We start from the raw sequence: 24,469 nt of genomic DNA, 5'->3' as shown, positions 1-24,469 counted from the left end.
TTTATTCAATTATGGATACTCTGTTTTCCAATGACTCTTACTAAAGGGCTTCCTGATGAGCATGAGGATCTCACCCAGAACGTTTAGTTACAGTTAGAGTACAGCCATCAAGCTGGAGCACTTTTGAGCTCCTTTACATTAGTCTTTATTTTTAATAAATATCTTAAAATGCCATAAATGGCAATCTTTTTAAGCATGTTGGAATAACTGTGGTGAATTGTAAGAAGGGGCACCCCATTGAATGTGTTGTAATAAAAAAGCTCTGCCACCAATCAATTGCAATCTTATACTACATATGTTAGATAAAATACAGAAAAATATCTCTGTGTTATCAGTTCTATATTTGATGACAACTGCTCCGTCAGCAGCAGCAAACTAAATCAGGCACACTCTGAGAGCTACCACTAATGAACTTGCTATAGAATTAAAGAAAATAAACACTCTTTATTAGGTAATATTTTCTAAATCAAGTGTTTAATTAGTTTCATTAAGCAACTTACTTTGCAGAGTCAGACTCATACTGCGTTCCACCACCCCAGCTTCATTGGTAGCTACACATGTATAGTCACCGGCATCTTCATTCTATGGAAACAAGCAGCATTTTTACAAAAATATGAGCCTACAGAGCAGGGCAATCACTTTTTTCACCACATGCTAGTTTATTTGAAATTTCATTTTTGAGAAGGAATTTTAATGGAAATAAGAAAACCTACATATGTCTAACCTCTTAAATAGATTTAAAGGAGGGAGGAAGAGGAAGAGAAAGAGGAGGGCGAGGGGAGAAAACAAATTCCAAGCCTAAACTTTCTCAAAATAGCCTATCATTGATCTCCAGGAATACTAACTGGTAAGAAACCAAAGCAAAAATTACATTATTTTCTGATCATCTATCTGGAATTATTTTAATAAAGAAAAATACTAATTCTATACTTACAGATATCTTAAAAAGCATTAAAATAATCAGGACAAATTAATAAATATTGAGTCCTTTCTAATGGGGATTATTAAAACTACATTCAGCTGGACCTCTGTCTAGGGAGTTTGAAGTTTAGGAGAGAAAGTGAAAAACTAATTTACTTATTATAAATCACAGACTGTAGGTCACATTATATATACATATGTATGTGTCTGTGTGTAAATTTATGTAGGATTGCACTAAATAAATTTCAATTTGGTGACTAGAGGCACAGATTTTGCTGAAGGTCTTGTGAATGGAAGAATTCAAGTCTCCTTAACAAACAGTAAGTCAATAAAGGGGAGCTGATTTGCAGGTAGTAGATTGGGAGAAGGAAAAATAAATGTTGGTTTAGATGTTTAATTTGAGGTTTCAGTGTATTATCCAAACAGAAGTTCCTAGTCAACAGCTGGAAATGGAACTTGGAAGAGTTTCAGCGTTGGTGATACTACAGTTTTAGGAATCTTAAATTGCATGATGAAAAAAAATTAGTATTAACATTGGTATTAGAAGTACCAAGGACTTCAGAAATAGTAATAGAGGAAAAGGGGAAAAGTGGTAATGAAGAAGGCTGAGCCGTATTAGTATTATGGCACATAAGGTAGAAATTCATAATAGAAGGAACAATCAACAAATGACATCTAATGTTGAAGTAAAATCAATGAGACTAAAAGACTGAGACTGGTCCACTGGATTGGGTAATTAGATAGTATATTTTAATTTTTTCAATTACTTAAACAATGACAGCACATAAGTGGTCTCACCAAATGTGATTTAACAAATTCATGTGTATTCTAGTTTAGACATTTTGGGATAAAATATTTCACTTTGGGGTAATGATCCCAAAATTAGAATAATAACCAAAAGCACCACTCATTTTCTGAATTACTGAACTTTGGAAAAGCCTAACATAGTTGTCAGCTTACTATGAAATCTACTCTATATGTAACTGTGTTTGTAATTCTTCAATTTCCTTGTCCTAAAACAGATCTGAGGAAGTTATCTCCAAATGTTAATTAGTAAGTCAATGATAAGGAACAAGGCAGCCAAATTATCCCACTGCACTTATTTGAAAGGGCTAAAATATCTATTTCAATCCTTGTTTCAGTTTTTTAAAAGAAGTTATTTGATTCAGATTTTATGATTTAAATAGGAATGTAAGAGAAATTTTTCCTATCTATGGCACTTACAGAGGGGTATTGGCTGTGGGGGTTTAAAGGTGCATCAATCATTCCAGTGTGACTTACAACAGTGCCATAGATGGCCAGGGAACCATTGCCCAGTTTCCGGATTCTGTGGCTAATTTCAATATCCACTCCCTTTCTATTCCACTGGATGGTTGGGGTGGGGTCTCCTTTCACCTCACAATTCAGTATTGCATTCCCACCAAGTGGTTCAATCCAGTTAGAAGGATAATCACCTTTGAAGACTGGAGGTTCTGGAAAATAACATAAGACAGGTACAACGTAAAAGTAAGTGCTGATAATTTGTGATTTTTGATCTATTTGGAAAAATAATTTAGTAAAGAGGGGAGTAAAGCCACCTTAAAACCTCATGAATTTTCCAGAATCAAATCTTGCTAAATCACCAGATAATTTTGTCAATTTCAATATTCTAAGGGAATGATTCCACTTTGTGTGAAATGATCTCTTCACTTCTTATCTACTTTTGAGTTGAATGCTCATAATTTTTTCCTCATGAATTTGTACATCTGTGAAATAGGACTGAGTGGATTAAAAACTAAGAAGCAAAACCTGAGCCATTCATTATGAATATATTATAAATTAAAAATGCAGTGCTTTTACCTACCTTTCACATAAACAAACCCAATTGCCTTCACAAAGCCGACGCTGTTCTCTGCGGTGCACACGTAAGTACCTGAATCCTCTTTTGACACTCTTTCAATAACAAGTTCACTGTGTCCATTTACACTGTCAAAGTGGGCTGAAGGAAACAAGAAACAACACAAATGCCTCTCAGGAACCTAGGAAAAATTTCACGACAGCTCCATATTTTGCACATTAGATTTATGAGTTGGTCAACAATTGAACCAAAGAGATGACATTGGAGAAGAGAGCCTTTTCCACAGATTTCTTCATCTGAGCTATTTACTATGTCTATAGACACTTGTTTGAAGAACAAAAAACAACAGAAGGAACAGGAAAAGAGAATGAAAACAAACATCTTTTAAAAATTAGGCTTAAAGTAAACCTTTCATCTAAATGTGTTGCTTAAAGCTGGCTCGTAGTCTGAGTTTCAAAAATATTTCATTCAGAAATATTACATTTTCCATTTCATTTATCTCACTACCACTTTCCCTCCCAAACAATTTACATCAAACACATGAAAACCTTTTCACCTTATAATTCAACTGACTTGGCAGGTCAAAGGGGAAAATTATGAAAACCTATGCTAGTTAGGTAATAACAACATAGTCAAATTTGTAATAATTTAAACTTCTCTGTAAATCATAAATGGTGATTATATAAATATTTACAAAGGCAGATATTAAAAATTTATGATAGTAATATTTATAACATAATGTGTAACATTTAGAAGAAAATATAAGGCAAATATGCTAATCCTAAAACAACTAAGACTAAATAAAATTCTGACTAAACCAGTCCATATCTAAATACGCATGTTTACCTTGCATGCTCTCCCCATTCAAGTTTTTTTAAAAAAATATTTTACTGCTGAATATTAAGTGGAAAATTAAGCTTTAAAAGTATATTTACATTACTGCACTTTCAGAAAACAATATTGATTAGATTTTTTAGTGTTTGTTTTTTCTTAGTGAGATGTATTGTTGTTATTAAGGTAATGCAGTTGATAAATTTCAGTCATTAACATAACTCTTTATAATAGAAAAAAACCCCTCAAGCTTATTACTACTTTTCTAGCAAGACACTTAGTAAATGCTAATAGTATAATACTTCAGGACTCAATTTTGGGATAGGACAATTTCTCAGTACCGACAAAGTCTTTATACTGATGACAAAGTCTAACAAGTAGATATTTGTTCACCCAGGGACGGGTACTCCTGGGTTCCAGACATGACCTTAACTTGTAGTATACACAGTGACTAGAAATTTTCCAAATAAATTAATCTACACTATAATAGAGGTTGAGGCAAACAGTGAGAAGTAGAATTCTTCTCTGTAACATTAAGTGAATCTTCAGGGCTCCAACAGTGGCCATCTTAATCCATTGATCAGTGATGCAGGGGGTCCAGCTGTGATAAGTTTAGGCACCTATATAAACATACTGCCTTCTCATGGAGTAGGGGGAATTATATTTAGGTTAAAAAAGCTACTTATAACCTGCAATATATGGCCCTATGATCAACTTACACTTCCAAAAGAAGGAACAAAACATATATATTGGGTAGAGGGTAAAATCCAAGCAGAGGCACACATTTTACAGATTTTAAAGCAATCAATTCAATTCTTGTTACTTTTCAATTAATTTTCACAGCTGGAGGAAATAGAGTTTGGTCTAGAGTTCTACATAGGTGTATTTATTCACTTCTTGAGAATTAAATGACCAACCTGGGATAATATTGTTATTGAAGGTCCATGTTAATTTGGGCAATGGAATACCAGTAGCTTTACAGCTTAATCGTAGCTGTTCTCCTTTATTTAATGACACGTCTCCAGGAAGTTCAGTAAAAGTGGGGAGAACATGTACAGTCAGGCTGACAGTGTGTGTATCTTCACCTGCAGCATTGTTAGCAACACAGGTATAGAAGCCAGAATCCTCCAGCTAAAATAAAAGTAGCATTTAAAATTTCATAATCATCCATCATAGTACATAAAATACATCAAGTTGCATAGCTAGGCCCTCAAGAAACTCTCTTATCCAAAGACAATTTAAATCTCCATCTTTTAACCATCAGGTTAGCTTTTGCATAACATAATTTAAAATGTATGGAAGTTTAAATATAAGCCCATAATCATTCTACAGTGGTAAGATTTCAGAAAACTGTAGATTCTGTGGTTTACTAGATATCAAGTGTATAGATGCTCTGCATTGCACAAATAAAGAACAAATAATCCCAAAAGCTGACAGCATCTTGACAGCATAGTTGGCTCTCTGAGTAAGGTGGTATCAAAGACCACCAAAACTATCAGAGGAAATGGTAAGAGAAAGGGCACTATTACCTACAATTCTGAGGCTTCACTTGCTAAATTCAATGACCAGCTCTCATGACTCATCTTTCTTGATGCATTTGTAGCACCTGACACAATTACGAGTCCTTTCTATCTGAAACCACCTTTACATGCCTTTCAGGACGCTATGCTCTCCTAGTTTCCCTCCTATCTCACTGGTTGCTTCTCCAACTTTTTTGGGGGCTTCTCCTCAACATTAACATCTTAATGTTGGCATGTGAGAAGGCTCAGCCTCTGGTCCTCTTTTCTGCTATATCTGTACTCATTTTTTTGGTGATCTCATACAGTGCTATGGCTTTAAATATAAACTTTATGCTGATGACTATCAGCATCTCCAACCCAAATACTGATACTTTCTTACAAACTCAAAGTCTATTGAACTTCTTATTCTAACTCTTTGCTCTGATGCCGAAGATATGTCTCACACTCATGCCCCAAAACTGAGCTCCCAATTCCTTCCAACGGCCCCTTCTTGTACTGCCTGTAGCCTTCACCATCGCAGCTGATGGCTATTTCACCCTTCCAATTGTTCATGCCTTCAGTCTCAAACATTTGAGTCATTCTTATTTTTTTTTTCCTCACACCCTACTTGCAATCGATCAGAAAATGCTAGCTTCAAAGTATATGCAGAATCTTACTTCTTGCCTCTTCTCTGCTAACATCCTGCTTTGAGTTCTATCATTTCTCATCTGCCTCCAGACAGTCTTCCCAAGAGGTCTCACTGGTCCTGTCCTTGTCTCCCTACCTCTGATTCTCACCACAACAGCCAACATAACGCTTTAAAAATGTAAGGCATATAAAAACCTGCTCAAAAACCTGCAATGGATTCTGACTTAGAGTAAAAGGTAAAATTGTACAATGACCTGTAAGACCTGACATGATTTGGCCTCCATTTATCACTGACGTCTTTCTCCTTTCATTCTTTGCTTTGCTTTCACTGGCTTCCTGTTTTTCAAATACACTGGACATGTTTCCACCTCAAGTGCTGTGCTCCACCTATTTTTTTTTTCCCCTGGTCTGCTCCTCCACATATTTGCTTGGCTAATTCACTTCCTTCAAGTTTGGCTCAAATGTCACCTTCCCAAAGAGAACTTACTCTGACTACCCTATTTACAACTGTAATCTTCACTGCTCCAACTCCTGACACCCTTTACCCCTCTCTTATTTTTCATGCCATTTTTTTTTCTTCTGACTTATTTTCTTCTGACATCATTATTTTTCATTTTTATTGTCTCCTTCCTCTATATATATAAACTCCATAAGGGCAAAGATCTTTGATTCTTTTGTTCCCTGATGTATTCCCAGTGTCTAAACTAGTGCTAGTTGCAGAGAAGGTGTTCGATAAACATTTGTTGAATATTTGAATAGGAATATTCAAATATGAATATATATGAATACTTATGTTGAATATTAATGACTGCTTCTGAGTGCATTGAGACATATAGACTTTTTTCCTTTTTAAAAAAATGTTTAACATTTTTTCCCCTTGAAGTACTAAAGAATTGAAAGTTATTTACTCTAGATACTTATCATTGCCCTGTAAGGTTAAGAGCAGAGAATATAGCAATGGTACTTAAAATTTTTCCTGATAAACACATATTTCCACAAACATAATTTTAGAAGGAGGGCATTTGTGAGTTCCTATCATCTGTTAAATATTATTCAAGGGACATAAAATGAAATATGTGTAAAATTAATTTTGTGACCTGATTTTATAAGAATTTTTTTTTAATTATTAAAGAATATACTTCCATGCTAAATTACTAAAAGTATGACAGCAAATTTATAATCTGGCTTAACGTATCTGTTCATGTCCATTAAACTTACCACAACATTTTCTAAAATGAGTTCTCCATATGGTTCAGCAGTGTATTTTCCTAACAAGTTAGCTAAAAGAACATTGTCTTTTTTCCAGTTAATTGCTGGTGTGGGGATTCCGTCAGCTACGCATGGAAGAATGGCTTGTGAATTCTCATTGACCGTGTAGTGTCCTTCTGTGCTTCTGATCCTGGGTGGTACTATGAAGAGTTTAAAAAAGAGTCATCCAGGAAGCTGAGTTCAATAATGTCTTTATTCACAATAAAAATTAACACACAAAAAACTCTCTTCGTGGTAACTTTGCTAGAAATATTAAAAATGAAATATTACGATATTGATTTGCTTCCTGCTATGAAAGAAATCAGTATTTTTGGTGCTAGCAAGAATCCTAATGTATTTGAACTTACTGAATATATTTACATTCAGTTTCTGAGCAAATGACAGAACTGGGTAGAAGATCTTTAGATTTTATTTGGCTTCCTGACTTTTCCATCTTTGAGTTACTTCTGTTTATTGCAGTGAAGTAAAACAAACCAACAACAAAACCAAAAAATGCTTCTATGGTTGTATAACTGCTATATTTGTCTCAGAGATATATTATGAGGATGAACTAATAATAGCTACCAGAAAACACTATAAGACACCCAATATTGAATATCACAAAGTGCTGTAGAAAAAAATACTTATTGCAGTATTTTACATGTTATAATGAATACAAGTAAACCAGATCAAGACATTTAATTCAGTTTTTATACTGTCAGGAAATTTTCATAATGACTTTATAACTCTGCACATTTGGTGCATTATAGTACCAAATACTTCCTGTGACTCAAATTTTTTTTTAACTAGAATTTAGGCAATATAGAGATGAACTGAATATTTTAGTGTAATAAAAAATACTCGACTGGACTTAGAACTAAGATAGTTACTTCTAAAGAAAAGACAAAAAGTATTAAGAATTCTTGGCTCAAAAGTAAAAATACACTCCCTTCCCAAAACAATGAATGTGGAATTATTCAAACAAATCAGTGAGAAGTGGACCCATCTTAATGACATTTTAAAGAGTGACAGGAGAACAGTTGACCTTAGCAAAAATAAAATTGCTATATAAACTTTAGCTGGTTTCAGTTAAATTAACTGCTTTCAATTAAAATAGTTAATTTTTATCTTTTATGATATGATTAAATATACAAACATTAATAATAGATATAAACATTATAATTTGGAAAACACAAAAATTGATTTTGCTCAATGGTGCATCATAAATATTCATTTTTAATTAATTCATGCTCTATTTTCATTATCTTCTTTATCCTGATTTCCTTGCATTGCGATTTGTCTTTTGTTAGGGGATACAAAGTTGCAGCATTTGTATATTTACTTCAGTTCTTTCTTTTTCAAAATGAAAGAATTATGGCTATGACTTTCTATTGATTTTAGCTTTGAGCACACACTGTACATTTTGATATGTCATGTCTTTATTTTCTAAATAATCTGAAAATAGAAAATTATTCTTTGACCTACTTTTTGGCTGGAAGAGTGTTTTTAAAGTCGTCTGGGTTTGGGGTTTTGGCATTGAAAGTTGATTACAAATTTCTAGCTTTATTGCATGGTGGGTAGAAATTATGGTCTATCTTTTTGAAACTTATTAACAATTTCTTTGTTTAGGTCAATTTTGGTAAATTTTCTACAGACACTTGAAAAGAAGGAGTATTATTTATTTGAAGGCAAATGGACAGTGTATATTGATTAATTATGTTAACTGAAAGCAGGGGATTTATTTGGAAAACTCATAAATGGTGATTTTTAATTTTGGCTAAATTATTCAACCAAAAATGTTTCCACTCAAAATTATCTCTGTTATTCTGAAGTTACAGAAAATTAAAATGCAATTGAAAATAAAACAGCTTTCACAAATTTCTGAAAAATGAAAAAGCAGAAACTCCTCATTATAATTACCTCTGAAAAGAGAGGTTGGAAGCAGTTTCATCTGCTATTGTTTCCTACCACTGATATTAACATGGATTCTATCCTTAGTCAAAATATACAATAAAAACTAAAAATATTTCAATGCTGATTTTTCAATATTTTGTTGTCTTAATATAAAGGAAATATATTTTTCTGTTATAAAAATGTATAGGTAAATATTTTGCCACTTTAATATAATGAATCAAATAGATCTCCTAATTCTCATTAGGGTCAAGTCATACAATGTAGGCCATATGGTAATTCATTTTGAACCAAGATGACTTGAAGCTTGAAAAGTAAAGCAGAAAAGTCACAAAACACAAACAGACTCCTCATAAGTCAACTAATCACAACATGTGAGGATACCAGCAACACATTAAAAATCCTGGCAATATTAATAAAATCTGTCTCTCTCACACACCTATGTGCACAAACACACATAAACACAGTCCACAGAAAACAGATTTGAAGTGTACCTACATACCACACCCCTCCCCCCAACACACACTTTGGATTACTGAGTTTAAGGGTTTTTGACTTCTATCAGATTTGCTCTTGGTAGCCTTTTATCTTTGCCATGGTAGTGTAGCAGACGGAAATAATTCATGTTAAACAACCTACCATGGACGGTGAGCTTGGTGCTTGTGCTGCTTGATCCTGCTACATTGGCTGCCATACAGGTGTAATGACCAGCATCACCAGACTGGGCAAATGCTATTTGCAGAGAGCCAGAGCTGAGGACGCGCTGGCGGATAGATTCCACAATTGCACGCCCATCTTTATGCCATGTAATGTCAGGTGGTGGGACGCCATCTGCTTTACACGGTAATGTGATGGGCTTGTCCACAGCAATAACATATTCCTTTAGATGAGGGCTAATGACTGGAGGAACTAAAAGATACAAAAAATATAAAGTTCAAAGTTCATCTTAGAAGCGTGAGTGCACATATTACATACTACAGTACTGCTCTAGCAAACATTGATAAGAAACAAAATCCTGACTTCATCATATCATTAGAAAAGGAGCACTACACTTTTTCATGGGAACAAAAAAGTAACTGGGCACACTTCAGAAAACTAGTCCCCAGCTAACAAATAAATGTTAAGTGATAGTCGATTTTAGATGAGGAGATAAACATATAGTCATGAGGGCTTGCATGTCTAGAAAATTTAAGCTGTATCAACAAAATTATGTTGATACACTTACATAATTTATGTGATTCATAAATTAAATGAGTGACTCTTATGTCACTCATTTACATAAATTATGTGATTCACTTTAGGTATTTAAACTTCCAAAATGAACACCAAGTTTTGGAAAATATTTTGGAAAAAAATTAACTGCTCTGAATAGACTGTCCCCTTGGAAATACAAATGTAATGGCAAGCACAAATTCAACCAAATAATTTTGTTGCTATAAATAATATGATTATTCAGTTATTTCATAATCTTCTTTATAGTGATGCATTACAACTCAATAGAATATCCAGGCTAATAGCTAAGTGGTGATTAGCCTATTGTAAACACTTGGAAAGAAAATCCTTATTATGAGCCCTTTCATAGGTTTCCAAATAAGTGGGAAGAGTTTTACCTATATAATGAAATAGAGTATCAAATAGAGGTTCATAGAAGTTCAAAATAGGATTAGATGCCTGTGTTTTCTTATACAAACAATGGCCAGAAAAATAAAATACACTAAACTTTCTTCATAAAAGTGATAGAAAAACCAGTAGGATAATACAAACTAAGAATGTTGAGAACTATGGGGGAACAGCAGCATAAGCAATTTAGATATATAAATATTTGGTAGACATTGTTACAAACATCTTTGAATTGAAAACAGAGATGAATTATTTAGGTACCTTGGACATTTAACTTGACTTTGCCCAAGGCTGTACCAGCTGGGTTCTGGGCCACACACATGTAAGTGCCAGCATCCTCTCGGACAGCTCTGGAGATCTGTAAGCTGCCACTAGGAAGAACTGCATGGTTTTTGCCTACATCACATTACAAAAGCAGAGTGAAAAAAAACAAAAACAAAAACAAAAACCTTTTCATTAAAAACAATCACGCTGATTTGAATTATAAAACACTGATGTGCTATGATTTTCTTGATAGAAACAGTGGTAGGTACCTGAAGTGATAACATTGATGCCTTCTTTTTGCCAAGTAATGAAAGGACTGGGTGTCCCTGTTGCTTCACATGGTAATAGAATAGGATTGTTCAGAATGACTTGTAGTTCACTTGGTTGGGGCTGAATGACTGGAGGCTCTATAGGAAACCAATCAACAAAAAGAAGTAATAGCACTAGTTAATGGAAACCATGTCTATTATAGTAATGAGCTTAAAAATACCCAAATTCATAATTCTAAAATATTAGTGATTTGATTGCCCAAGAGAAAAGTGAATGTTGGCCACACTGCATTCTTTGAGTCTTGCTACAGTAGCCAGTTTCCGTTAGAAGAACTCCGCTGGAAGACTAGAGTCAGGAACAGATTATAAAAATCCAAGAAGAAAAATTATTTTGGAGTTACTTTGAGTAGTTTGTCATTTGTGCGCCTTTTTTAGCCTATTAAAAATATCTACCAGGCTTTCATGTCCCCAAGATATTACTATGATTCATAGCTCTAGACAGTACCACCTTTCAGAATAAATATGAACAGAAAAACCTCCCCAAACCCAGCGAACTTTGAATGAGTGAGTAAATAGCCTTCCATACCATGAACATGAAGGGTCACATGTCGATGTGCAGAGCCAGCCGCATTCCTAGCGACACAAGTATATCTTCCAGCATGGTTTAATTGGGTGGCAAGTATTTCAATTGCTCCTAAAAAGGAAAAAAAAACTTTTAATGTATACTGCATCTCAGGTTTTTTTTTTATTGTTCAATAAAATTTGACTCTCTTTTGTGTGTTTTCTGCAACTAGCATGGTGGTGCTTGGCTTATATTCATACTTGTATCCCCTGAAGTGCCTAGCACAGTACTTAAATTATTACTAGCAGCTTTATTGAGGCATAATTTACATACCATAAGAGTCACTTATTTAAATGCACAATTCAATGATTTTTAGTATACTTATAGAGTTATACAAACATCACCACAATCAAATTTTAGAATATTTCCATCACCCCCAAAAGAAACCTGGTGCTCATTTACAGTCATTCCTCACTTCCAACCCTGGCCTTAGCCCACCTCTAGTCTGCTTTCTGATTATACAGATTTGCCTTTTCTGAACACTTCATATAAATTGAATCATACAGTATGTGGTCCTTTGTGTCTGACTTCTTTCACTATGAGCATAATGTTTTTGAGGTTCATCTGCTGTGGCATTTGTCAATATTTTGTTCCTTTTTATTGCCAAACAGAATTCCATTGCATGGATATACCACATTTTATTTATCCATTTATCAGCTGATGGACATTTGAATTGTTTCCACTTTTTGGCTATTGCAAATGATGCTGTATGAAGATGTGCATGTAAGTCTTTGTGTAGACCAGTGTTTTCATTTCTTTGGGTAAATACCTAGGAATGAAGTTGATGGGTTTAATATTTTGAGAAAGTTCTAAGTTGTTTTCTTAGCCTGATACTTTATTCTAAATATACATATATTTATATATATTTTATGATTTGAATGGCTATCACTCTATAGTCAAAATAATTTGTCTTGAAAGCCAAGTTGCATCCTGGGAACAAATTTTCCACTATTTCCCTTCCATACAAATTCTCTTAGAATAATATGCACATACTCATAAAGTCCCAGGATATTAGTTACTCACTTTATCTCTATTGTGTTTCCCCAGTGTAGGATAAGTTTTAGAAATACCAATGTGAATCACCTATACTTTAGGTGATTTTTTTTTCTTCAATACTATAAATTGTATAAATGAGGGTTACTACCACTATAAACATTTTTCCTTCACAGAACTCACTACTCAGTCTTACATACTCAATTTTAAAAGCCTTGAAACCTAGAACCCTGTTTTAGTTATATAGTCTCAGAATCTTAGTAGAGTATATATCCTGTCTGAGGCACTGAATGTTCATTAAATGAAGAGACATTCCATTTGGCCAATGAAATAAGTGTGATTCACTCTCAGGTAACTCAGGAATTTGTTAAACCTTAGGTTTGGTAAATATACACAAATACCGGTGATCATGTTTATTATATTCAGATCAGTCTTAAATATTATTTTGTTTCCAGACTTCTTTTTCTTTCATTCCCTAGATCCCCTTCCTATGTGAAAAATATGTTTTAACAATCTGTTTTCCAGATTTTTAAGTCTAAGAATGCATGCATATTTTATTCTTTTATTCTGGTGCAACAAAGACCAGGTAAGAATATGCATCAATAACTAATACAATCGATAGATGTGAAATCACTGAGCTTGGTCTTACCTGAGGACAGAATTCTATAGCCATCTCCCCTGGGAAGCAGTCTTATACCATTTTTGGTCCAGTGAATTGAGGGAAATGGAACTCCTGAAGCAGTGCAGGTAATTACTGCTGGGGCATGTTTGGTTACTAGGAAATCTGTAGGCTCATCAGCTATGGAAGGTGGAACTAAAACAACAACAACAAAAAGGGAAAAAACTACACATTTCCAACTGTTAAATAATTCCAAAGACTTATCATACATCATCTTTTTGTGCTGAAAGTGAAAGTTAGGTAAGTATAAAAGGGATTCCTCCTTTTATTTCTGGGTTAATACCTGGGTGATGAAGTAATCGGTACAACAAACCCCCATGACACAAGTTTACCCATATAACAAACCCGCACACGTACCCATGAATAAATGTTTAAAAAAAGGAAAGAAAAGGGATCCCTTTTGTAAAGTAGTGGAATGATGAAGTGATAGCATTATCATGTTTCAATCCATGTTCCAAGCCAGTTCTACCTTGGACAGTGAGATCCACAGTTCTTTTATCATCTCCAGCACCGTTTGCCACAGTACACTCATAGGTTGCAGTGTCATCCACAGAAGGGGAAATAATTACTAGTGAACCTGAAGAAAGGAGCCTAGAAGACAGATTTCAAAGCATGAGATACTATATGTAGGTTTTCATAAATTTTCCCAGCTAGTTTAACACGGTACCATGTTGTAAATTGATGAAAACAGTACTCTTCCCTCATGTTAAAATTAACATCATGTGCCTGAGGCAAACTTTATGCATTACAGTTTGTTTATATGGCAGTGGCTTTCTAGAGCCTCAAACTTGGTATAATATTTACAGGAAGTAATTGTTGGAAGGATTGTCTGAAGAGGGAATCTTACATTCTCTGAATGCTTACATCATGATCAACCTTGCTCTCCTAGGAGAAATACAGTACAATGAGAATACTGATAAAAGCCACTGTCTACTGGGCATCAAATTCACTCCTGGCACCATCTTAAATGCTTTGCATAAATTATCTCTAAATTTCACAATAACCTAGCAGGTTGATATTTGTTTATTTCCATTGACAGATGGCTAATGACAAGTCTGTGTGTCTCACCCCTTTACGTACTTCACATGTCTCCTTAAATGTGTGGCTACTTTGTAGATAATATGGCAATATCTATATATCTATATCTATCTATATGTAGTTTTGAATAACTGTGTGTATGTGTGTGTGTGTGTATATATATATATATATATATATAAACTAAAATCTAGAACACTTCACATTTTAGGAGGTTTAGTAAATACACATACATGATTTAAAGTAAATCTAAATTAGAATATCTACTTTACTTCACACTATGCATGATAGAAATGGTTTAATAAAAACATTAATAAAAACATATTTGACACACCTTTTTATTAAAAAGCATAGCACATTTTCCATACAGTGTATACTTGCAAGTCACTGAACCTCCCAATGCCAAAAGATTAAAAGGGTGAAAAAGAGACATGATAGAATTTCAACTGAGGCACTCCTAGTTTTATATTTCCTGATGTGTTGGAACTGATTTTTGTCAAAGTGGACATAAGAGAGCATTTGTTTTTAGTGCTACAGCAAATGTTTGACAGAGTAACGATCTAATAGCTCAGGTAAGATCCAAAAAATGATGCTCACCTATAACATCAGAAATTCTTAGTGATTTAAAGTTTAGCCTTTGAAAAATAGATATTGCCATATTATGAGCTATGGCAGTAAAGCTTGGAAAAAGGCAAAAAAAAAAAAAAAATTGGAGGAAATGCTGTTTTTCCTCCCTACACACATTCTGCCAATATCTAAATTGTATCTTAAGGTGTAAAATTTGACTTTTATTCTATAACTAAAGCTTATATTTATTTTTACAGAATAGTTTTTCTTTTATATAAAATGATGTTCTTATTCTTTACCTTTATAAAATTCTAAAAGGTACTAAACAAGGCAGGATATAAATCTAATCCTATATATAATCACTGACATTCATCCACAGGGTTTATGTATGGAAAAGATGACCTATAATTCAGAAAAATATTTTAGGCTGAAAACCTAAGTCCGTATTAAGGAAAAAAAAACCCTCTATATGCTAGCTAATTTGTTATAGTCCATAGATTTGCTGGCCCCACTGATAGAATTAAAATGTTGATTCATTACAAACTGTTTCTAAATAGTTGGTGGGAGTTTTCAATTAAATTATCCTTACCTGTATGAGTTCTGATTTTGATCTACATTAAGAAGATGCCCATTTTTTCTCCAATTAATTGATGGTTTTGGTATCCCAGTAGCCTCACAAGCCAGAGTAGTTTGAACATTTACTGTTACAGTCATGTTGGTAGGACCCGGAGCAATAGATGGAGGAACTAAGACGATGTCACCAAATAAGAAGGAAACACAGTCAGCAAATAGTGTGCCATCTGAAATATTTCTGCTGAATTGAAATTAGTCATTGTTAACTGGCTTCATAGTTATGAGCAAACAAGGCTCTGTGAATTTTAATAGTGCTGTGATGATATTAACTATACTAAGGAGAAAACTTGGGGCTTGACTATTCATAATACAATGTAAATTGCTTAACTAGCCTTCAATGTCAAGATCTTTATGACCTCACTAGTTTACGCTATCAAAGAGCATTTGACACAGAGACTGGATGTCATCTATAAAGTGTATTTACCATGAACCTGTAAATCTATTCGCCTGCGATCTGTTCCAGCAGCATTGGTGGCCATACACAAATACCTTCCAGTGTCAGTGACATGTGCTGATTGAATATGAAGGAATCCATTTTCCAAGATGGAATATCTGCAAGAGAAACCACAAGTGAAGTCTTCTGAATCAGCCTTTTTTTGATTATTCATATTTTGACTGAGGGAAATGTTAAACACTTGGTGAAATCCATTCAGTTTTTTTCCTGTTTCAGATGACACATGTTTACAATACCCTTGGTGGAAGAAAAAGTTACGACGCAAAGGTGCATAACAGATGGGCTTGTGATCTTGAATGGATTATAATCATTAGGTAGACATAAGCCTCAGGGATTATGCTTTTAAATTACTAAATTTGGGCCTGGAGTGATGGCTCATGCCTGTAATCCCAGCCCTTTGGAAGGCTGAGGTGGGCGGATCACCTGAGGTCAGGAGTTTGAGACCAGCCTAACATGGTGAAACTCCATCTCTACTAAAAATACAAAAAATTAGCTGGGCGTGGTGGCATGCACCTGTAATTTCAGTTTACTTGGGAGGCTGAGGCAGGAGAATCAATTGAACCCAGGAGGCGGAGGTTGCAATGAGCCAAGATCATGCCACTGCACTCCAGCGTGGGCAACAGAACAAGTCTCTGTCTCAGAAAAATAATAAAATACTACATTTTGATTATTGTATTAAGATGAAATGCTAATTCTAAACATAATGAGACCAAAATAGTGCACTAGAAAAAAAAATTTAAGAATTTGTATGTCAAGTCTTACAGCATTTTTTAATTTTCCAGTATTGTTACCTTGCATGATTCCCAGCTAGAACAGCTCCATCCTTTCTCCATGTTATCCTTGGAGTTGGCACACCTTCAGCGATGCATTCCAATACAGCTGACTTATTTAAAAGAATTACAAGACTCTGGGGGCCCCTCTTTATGTTTGGAGGAACTGAACAAGAGATGCACATGAAAAAATTCAGTGATACTAAATAACACAGCCTGCATGAAGACACTGAAGATGTAATATAAGATGAGCTTTGAGTCAAATGTATAGCTTTGTCTACATGAATCTAGGTTAGTATAAATATAATTGAGGTTTAATTACTGAAGTCTTACTCGAGATACTTTGCCTTTAAAAATAAAGGGTAGGTAGGCAGGGGGATTTTAAATCTCTAATATGGTATATGAAATCTGGCTTACTGTGAGAGAGGCTTAAATGAAACTCAGCTCTAGTCTGATGCAAATTAAAGATGATATTTCTTATTTCTCTTTGGCCAAATAATGGTCAGAGAATGTTAACACTGAAACAGCTTCACTTTAAATGAAGAACAGAAAGTGGGCTGTTTTAACAAAAAGCACATCTGTGATCAATCATGCAATTCTCAGAGCATGCATTTTATTGACCATTGAGTTCATATGGGAATAGACAGCCTGAATTTTAATTTTAGTATTAGAGATATTAGTTGTGTGGGTCACCCACTATTCTGTAAAATTTTATATATTAAATATCCAATAGACTGTTTTGAGGAAAAGTCTATATTCCTAAATGTTGGCATTCAGATACTATATTTAACAAAATTACAGTCCTATGGCAGTCTCTGTTTGGCACATATGTACTCTCAAGCCACGATCAATGAAGGTGAACTAAATGATGGGCTATTTGTCATCCAGTGATTTAGTGTATTGGCTTCCTCAATGGTTCTGATTCTGAATGACATAAAACATCATGATATGCTAACAGTAATTGGACATATTCTCTAAGATAGACTAAAATATCTCTAGTTGTGTTTTTTGGAAATTGAGTTAATTTGCAGTATAGATCTAATACAAATACTCCATGTTGCCTTTTTCAAAAGCAGTAAGATAAGCACAAGGCTTCATTTAGTATGCACATAAGAAAAAGCTATCATCTCTTTGAATGCCCTTGGTCAGATTTTTAAATTGTGGAACAATGAATACCTTTTCTTACCATTTACAGTGAGAATAAATTCTCTTGTAGTCTTCCCGGCAATGTTGCTGGCAACACAGGTATAATTGGCTGTATCACCTAGGTCTGCGTTGTTGATTTGCAAGTATCTCCCTCCAGATAGGATTCGCACTCGAGGTGTTGCCTGGATTCAGCAAGTAAATAAATTTACCATTAAAATGTCAGGAAAAGAGAGTAAATATTATTTCACAGCATCAAAAGTAACTATAGTGAACTGTGGAGCTGTTGTCTGTCAGCATGCTTTGTCTACTCCTCCACCATTTTCATAGTATCAAAAATCCCTGGGAACTGTTTTAACGAGCGATGCTAAGTAAAAGGAGCTGCTGTCTGTCAGCATGCTTTTGTCTGCTCCTCCACCATTTTCGTAGTATCAAAAATCCCTGGGAACTGTTTTAATGAGTGACGTTATGCCCCCAATTCCTTTGACAATTATGATCCATTCAGGAATGGGCAGGTGACTTAAGTCAGGCCTACCAGAGTCCTCCTCTAGACTCTGCTGGGAGTGTCAGGGAAAGGATGTGCCCTTTTTCCTAGAATCACAGGTTGTGAGGATGACCTAAGCCTAGTGGCAGTCTTATCATGTGGAAACAGCCTGTCCTGAATCTAAGGCAATACAAGTAGAGTTCATTCAGAGAAAGGATAGATGCCTCATTACATAGTTAGAGCCTCTGGAAATTCACCAATTATTGTAGCCAATACATTTCCTTTTTGTTTTTCCTTTTCATTTAAGTTGCTTTGAATTTGAATTCTGTCACTTATAACTGAAAGCCTGCTGACTAACTTTGGTTAACTTAGAGGAAAACATTGTATTCCAACATTTTTTAAAAATAAGTAAACTACCACAAATATTTCTTAAGAATTTATTCTTAACTAGGCATAGACCAAAAATTATGAAAACATAGCACAATGAAACCTAATGTCTGCTATTAAGTCTAACTGGAGAGCTACATATATGAACAAGTAATTTAAGGATAAAATATATGATCATAGTTGTTAAAAAATTCCAGATAGCATCAAAGATTGATATTCTCTCATTGTACCTAAGATGAAAGCATTTCAGGAATAGTCCAAATAAGATTTCTCTACCATATGAGCTTGGTCCCAGATACATATATCTTTCTAATAAAACATTGCTCGAAGTAAAATATGCAGTTCAGGTTCATTTATTTTAAAAGTTCACACATTTTCTCTAGTCCTTTCTATTGGTGCTATTAGTGATAAAATTATGTTACCTTTGATGAGAATAAGCGATTTCTTAAATATGTATAGTAAGTTCTATAAAAAATATTTTAATTTTTAACTTTTATATGGGTATAGCAGAGTTTTAGGCTAATAAAAACTTTCAGAGTGATTTTTTTTTTTCTTAAGAGACAGATTCTTATTCTGTCACCCATGCTGCAGTAGTGGTGCTATCATAGTTCACTGTAATCTCAAAATCCTGGGCTCAAGCAATCCTCCCACATCAGTATCCTCAGTAGCTACAACTACAGATGTGCGCCACCATACCCAGCTAATTTTTTTTTATGCAGGTGGGGTCTTGCTATGTTGCCTAAGCTGGTCTTGAACCCCTGTCCTTAAGCAATCCTGCCTTGGCCTCCCGAAGTGCTGGGATTGTAGCGTGAACCACCATATCTGGCTCAGATTGATTCTCATAATGTTTTTCTTCCATGAATATCAGTACTTTCTGCTAACTTATTAAGTCTCATTATAATTTTCTCTGGTTTTCCTTCCATAGACTACCTATAATTCTTCCAAATTTAACTTGTCTCCTGATAGAACCTCATTCTTAGCTGATAATCTCACTTCCTGTTCCACTGAGAAAATTAAAGCCCCACACCAGCAGTTCTCCCCTCCTCCCACCTTGGGTATGAATGCAACCTTCTATTCTATTTCCCCATCTCTGCAGAAAATGGATGACCCTTCTCGGCAAGGCTAACCCATTCAACTGTGCCTGGGTCTCATACCTCCCCTATCCAACATAACTTGTCACATAAACTGATCTTTCTCTCTCCTCTGTCTTCAATCTCTTTCTTTCAGCAAATACACATACAGAAATCTTTAAAGAACGGTTCACGCTTGCTTCTACTTCCTCTTCTTCCATTTACTCTCCAAACAACTGTAACCTGCCTTCTACTTCGATCACTCTTTGAAGAACCACTGCTCAAGTCTTTAATTACCTATATGTATTACCAAAGCTAATGGACACAAATTTATTGTACCTTCTGTGGCCATTGTTAACCACCCCCGACCTTTTCCTTGACTTTTAATACACCAGTGTTTCCTACTTTTAATCCTATTTCTGAGTCCTGCTCAGTCTCATTCATCATCTTTTTTCCTATGCTCACCTTGTAATTGTTACTATTGCCTAAAGCTTTATTTTCACTTAACTGGGACTCTCATACTCTGCTTTCTAGTCAACCTCCTACAAACTTATGACTTCAACAAGAGATTATACCATGATGATTACATCAAAGGCCGCTTTTTTTTTTTTTTAAAGTAAATATGGACCATGAAACCAAAGCCTTTTTTGATGAAATATGGGCCAATATTTTTAAATGATTTCTACAATCTCCTCTTGGAAAATATAGGTAATTCAAACTCAAAATGTCTAAACCTGAACTCATCTTTTTTTCATTTTTCATCACTAGTGAACTTACCCTTTCCTAGGATTGCCATCACTTGGTCAACCTGGGATCAACCTAGACTTCTCCATCATCAACATTCACTCAGTTTTTACCTTTACCCCTAATGGTCTGGAGTAAAGTGCACACATGGGAGATCAGACTATGGAGGCAAAGTCAGAGCATGAAAGGGCTTGTGAGCTCAGTTGTGTGGTTTAACCAGAATCCTGAAATCTATGGGGAATCAGCAAAGATTTTAACCAAGATCTATTTCAGGTATACCAAGCTACTTGCAGTTCTCAGACCAGCAGCCTTCCTTTTCTTGTAATAGCTTTGTACATGCCATTACCTGTAATTGGAATCACTTTCTTCTCCGGCCTCACCCACTATATACTGATCCTTTAAAACTGACCTCATCTTTAAAGACTTCCATGGGCTGTTCCTTACCCTTTAGTCTGGGTTCTTTGCTTCTCATCTCTGTTTCTACACATACTTCTAATATACAATTTATTAGTGGTATCCATTCTATAATCTTTGACTAACCTGTCTTCTCAGATGGTGTGTGAGCTCCTTGAGGGTAAAGCCTATTTTCAGTAGCAATCATAGCACCTGGTATTCTAGTAGGCACACAATAATAGAGAAACTGAAGTACCGGAGGGTTAAGTGATATGCATGATGATTTAGCATGTTAGTAACTCTCAGAACCCAGCCCCTCCATGTTTGGTGTTTGTGTGGTTTAGTGGTGGTGGAAGTCTTTATGTCTTAGATGTTAGGGGACATAATCCCCTTTTGTAATTAACTATTAGAAACAAAGTATAGGTTACAATAAGAGGATGAGGAAGAACAAAGAAGAAAATAATCACTAGGATAATCACAATCAAAACATTCACAGTCAAAGCTTTCAGTAGTCTCTAAAAGGCTACTGAAGATCCTGGCCTTTGACACTCTATGACAGCAGGTAGGTATCATCTGAGCATGGCAAGTTTTAGACAGCCAGTAACTGGTTCTTCACGGATTCCAGTCTCAGACACCTGGTATCTTTGGGGTCACTCATGAGGTCCAAGCTTAGACAAGGGAAATTCAGTAAAAGAAGCATTCTCCCTAGAGATGTGGCAGTTATTTTGAGACTTTGTTGGTTTCTTCTGTCTTAAGAAATAGGTGAGTATTTCAAATCAGACTTCAATGCAAGGGCACAAGGAAATACATACTTTGGCAAATTTCCAGAGTGTCATGAATCTAAATACCTTTCTTTGACCCATGACCAACTATTAACTACCCGGGCAAAGGCAAATAATAAAGCAAATAATAAAGCTAATTTAAAAACCCTGTGCTTACTGCTGTAATGTTGAATAATTAGTAGCCTGATGTTACTTGGTTTTGAGTACCTAGCAAAGGCCCTAGAGCTGATTTTTTATTTTTTAATCTCAAAAAGGAATTTGTGGAGCTTATCAAAAAATTTACCTGTAGCCGTTCTCCATTTTTGAGCCAAGTAATTACAGGTGGGGGCACTGCATCTGATTTGCATTCCAATGTCACTTGTCTGTTCCGTAACACAGTGACATCCTGGGGCTCATCAGTTCCAGCAATATTAGGAGGTACTGGGTATGAGAACAAATACAACAAAAGCTTTAAAAAAATGAGCTGTAACATGATCTATATTATCATAGTTAACCAAAAAATGTTGGTTCTGCTATATGAAATAATAAGAGTCATAAAATTAAAACATTACTCATTTAATTTATAGCCTAGATAATTACAAATGGAAGTTTTTTTTACCTTATTTAGCACTTTCATGTACACTAAGTAAAGAAATCCTTTCAACAACTACATGAATGATAGAAGTAACAAAATTGCATTATTTTCACCATTTGACAGTAAAGAAATGGAGGCACAAAGAAGGGATCCCTTGTCCAGGTTACACACTTGGTAATAATTTTATCTGAACATAAGATTTAAAAATTACTGAATCAGAGAGTGCCCATCATAATATACTGAAAGTCTTTTTCATGTGGCTCTTTCTTTAAGCAGAATTTGCATGTCAATTAATGGCAGGTTTAATTTGTATGTGGGGATGATGGGGGCACTTAAATCCCAGATAGTTTGCACTGCCTAGTCATTCAGGCTATGAGAATGAACCAAAGATCTTCTGTTAGTTTTTAAATTATTCCTCCCCATGACGAATAATTCCTATTTCAATGTCAAAACTATATTGGACAGAGTCTAACTGGCCCAATTCTTCTAGGAAGTAATCTGACAATAAGTTTCAAAATCCTTAGAAGAGTGTGTATGTGTGTGTGTTTGTAACCAAGCAAGTGCACTTACAGAAATTTCTCAAAGGGAATGGGCTAACACGTGCATTCAAAGTTATCCACAGCAGGGCTGTTTATATTGGAAAAAATATAGAAATAGCCTAAACATCCAAAAATATGGAGCAAAATGGGATACTAAACAATCACTAAAAATTATGTTATAAAAATATATTTCGTGACATGAAAATGTTCACCAAACTATTGAGGTAAAAGCAAGTTAAATTCTATAGGTAAACTATATAAACATACATTTTCTATCATATTTTTGTGACAAAACATTTATATGCAAAAAAGTCTTTGATGAGATTCTGGATTTTTAAATTTTATTCATCGTAGTTTATCTTCTATTATTTTAAACCAATGAATACAAATTATTAATGCAGAAACTAATCAAATAACTCAAAAAAATCCATGAACTGCCCCCAACAGCATTTGATTAGTCAAATATAAGAATCAGATTTGCAAAATATATATTCCCTAACTTATAAACATATCTTGTGATGTGCTGCGGTGTTGTCCCAGGTTTTTCTAATCAGGTGTGTGTATGATAGACTGTAGGAGCTTTTGCCAAATTTACCATGCACTCTCACTAGATATTCTTTATCATCATCTCCTGCAGGACTGGATGCCAGACATGTGTATCTTCCTGTATCCTCCACCTACAAAACCCAAATAATGAATTACACAATGTTAACATGTAAGTTTTTGTTATTAAAATAAATATCCACTAGAATGAATGTAAATAATCCCAGACCAAAAGCAAGATAATTAAAGCAAACTGTTAACACTATGATTAGCACTCTGATAGAAAGCTAGGTTGTTATCTACATTATATGCAAACCTATGTTTTTACAGGATTTTGGTATTGATGTAAGAATGTTTGTATATTAAGTGTATTTAATGATATCTGAAAAGGTAGATATATATAGGACCTAGCATCATATGTGATAGGCTATATCCTCAATGTTCATTGAAGTAACAAATATTCATGGGTTTAAATTGCAGACTGAAAAGTTAAAACAAAGCCTTTCTCAAGAAAATCAAATGTCAAATAAGTAAACAGATAAATAAAATACCTGGCTATTAAAATCAAATATATAATATCTCATCTTGACTCTACCTTTGATATACATGGTGAAACAAAAGAGTTATATTATGTAATGTGTTAGAAATAGGGTCAGACTGACAGCAGGATCTATAATTATCTAACTAAAACCAAAATCATTACTTTAAAAATCCCCAAGCACGGCTTCCATGGAACGCTAGGGTTCATTCATATGTTTGACATTGTGTAGACACAACCCATAATCATGTACACGTAGAGGATACTATGGAAAACAGATGCTTTTACGACTGCGAAAAATGTATTTTGGAAAAATAGAAATATCCTGTTCTCATTTATTTTAGTACTTGAACATTCCCAGAATATTGGCATTTAAAAAATTCTTACATTCAAACTTACTTTACAGGTTATGGAAACACTTTTTGATAGGCTGCAAAAACTCCTTTCAAAAACATTGAGACTAGAATGTTT

At 34.6% G+C, this 24,469-nt stretch overlaps 1 protein-coding gene across 3 annotated transcripts in view; it reads right to left on the bottom strand.

Moving 5' to 3' along the window:
* The window catches only part of HMCN1 (hemicentin 1), a 455,102-nt gene that overhangs the window by 56,742 nt on the left and 373,891 nt on the right, over nucleotides 1-24,469 (bottom strand). For all 3 annotated transcript variants that reach the window (XM_015121897.3, XM_015121910.3, XM_028851450.2), the window contains 17 exons: nucleotides 23,513-23,594; nucleotides 22,088-22,224; nucleotides 17,988-18,129; nucleotides 16,823-16,967; nucleotides 16,002-16,129; nucleotides 15,534-15,690; nucleotides 13,812-13,933; nucleotides 13,313-13,477; nucleotides 11,635-11,742; nucleotides 11,049-11,186; nucleotides 10,777-10,911; nucleotides 9,535-9,804; nucleotides 6,955-7,145; nucleotides 4,507-4,720; nucleotides 2,765-2,899; nucleotides 2,203-2,393; nucleotides 501-582 (listed from right to left, as the gene is read on the bottom strand). In XM_015121897.3, coding sequence (XP_014977383.3) covers nucleotides 501-582; nucleotides 2,203-2,393; nucleotides 2,765-2,899; nucleotides 4,507-4,720; nucleotides 6,955-7,145; nucleotides 9,535-9,804; nucleotides 10,777-10,911; nucleotides 11,049-11,186; nucleotides 11,635-11,742; nucleotides 13,313-13,477; nucleotides 13,812-13,933; nucleotides 15,534-15,690; nucleotides 16,002-16,129; nucleotides 16,823-16,967; nucleotides 17,988-18,129; nucleotides 22,088-22,224; nucleotides 23,513-23,594 — 2,542 coding nt within the window. The remainder of the gene's footprint in view (nucleotides 1-500; nucleotides 583-2,202; nucleotides 2,394-2,764; nucleotides 2,900-4,506; nucleotides 4,721-6,954; nucleotides 7,146-9,534; nucleotides 9,805-10,776; nucleotides 10,912-11,048; nucleotides 11,187-11,634; nucleotides 11,743-13,312; nucleotides 13,478-13,811; nucleotides 13,934-15,533; nucleotides 15,691-16,001; nucleotides 16,130-16,822; nucleotides 16,968-17,987; nucleotides 18,130-22,087; nucleotides 22,225-23,512; nucleotides 23,595-24,469) is intronic.

This window comes from Macaca mulatta, chromosome 1 (assembly GCF_049350105.2).
Source record: "Macaca mulatta isolate MMU2019108-1 chromosome 1, T2T-MMU8v2.0, whole genome shotgun sequence".
NCBI lineage: Eukaryota > Metazoa > Chordata > Mammalia > Primates > Cercopithecidae > Macaca > Macaca mulatta.
The sequence above is the reverse complement of the archived record's forward strand: the minus strand, read 5'-3'. Positions and strand labels throughout refer to the sequence as shown.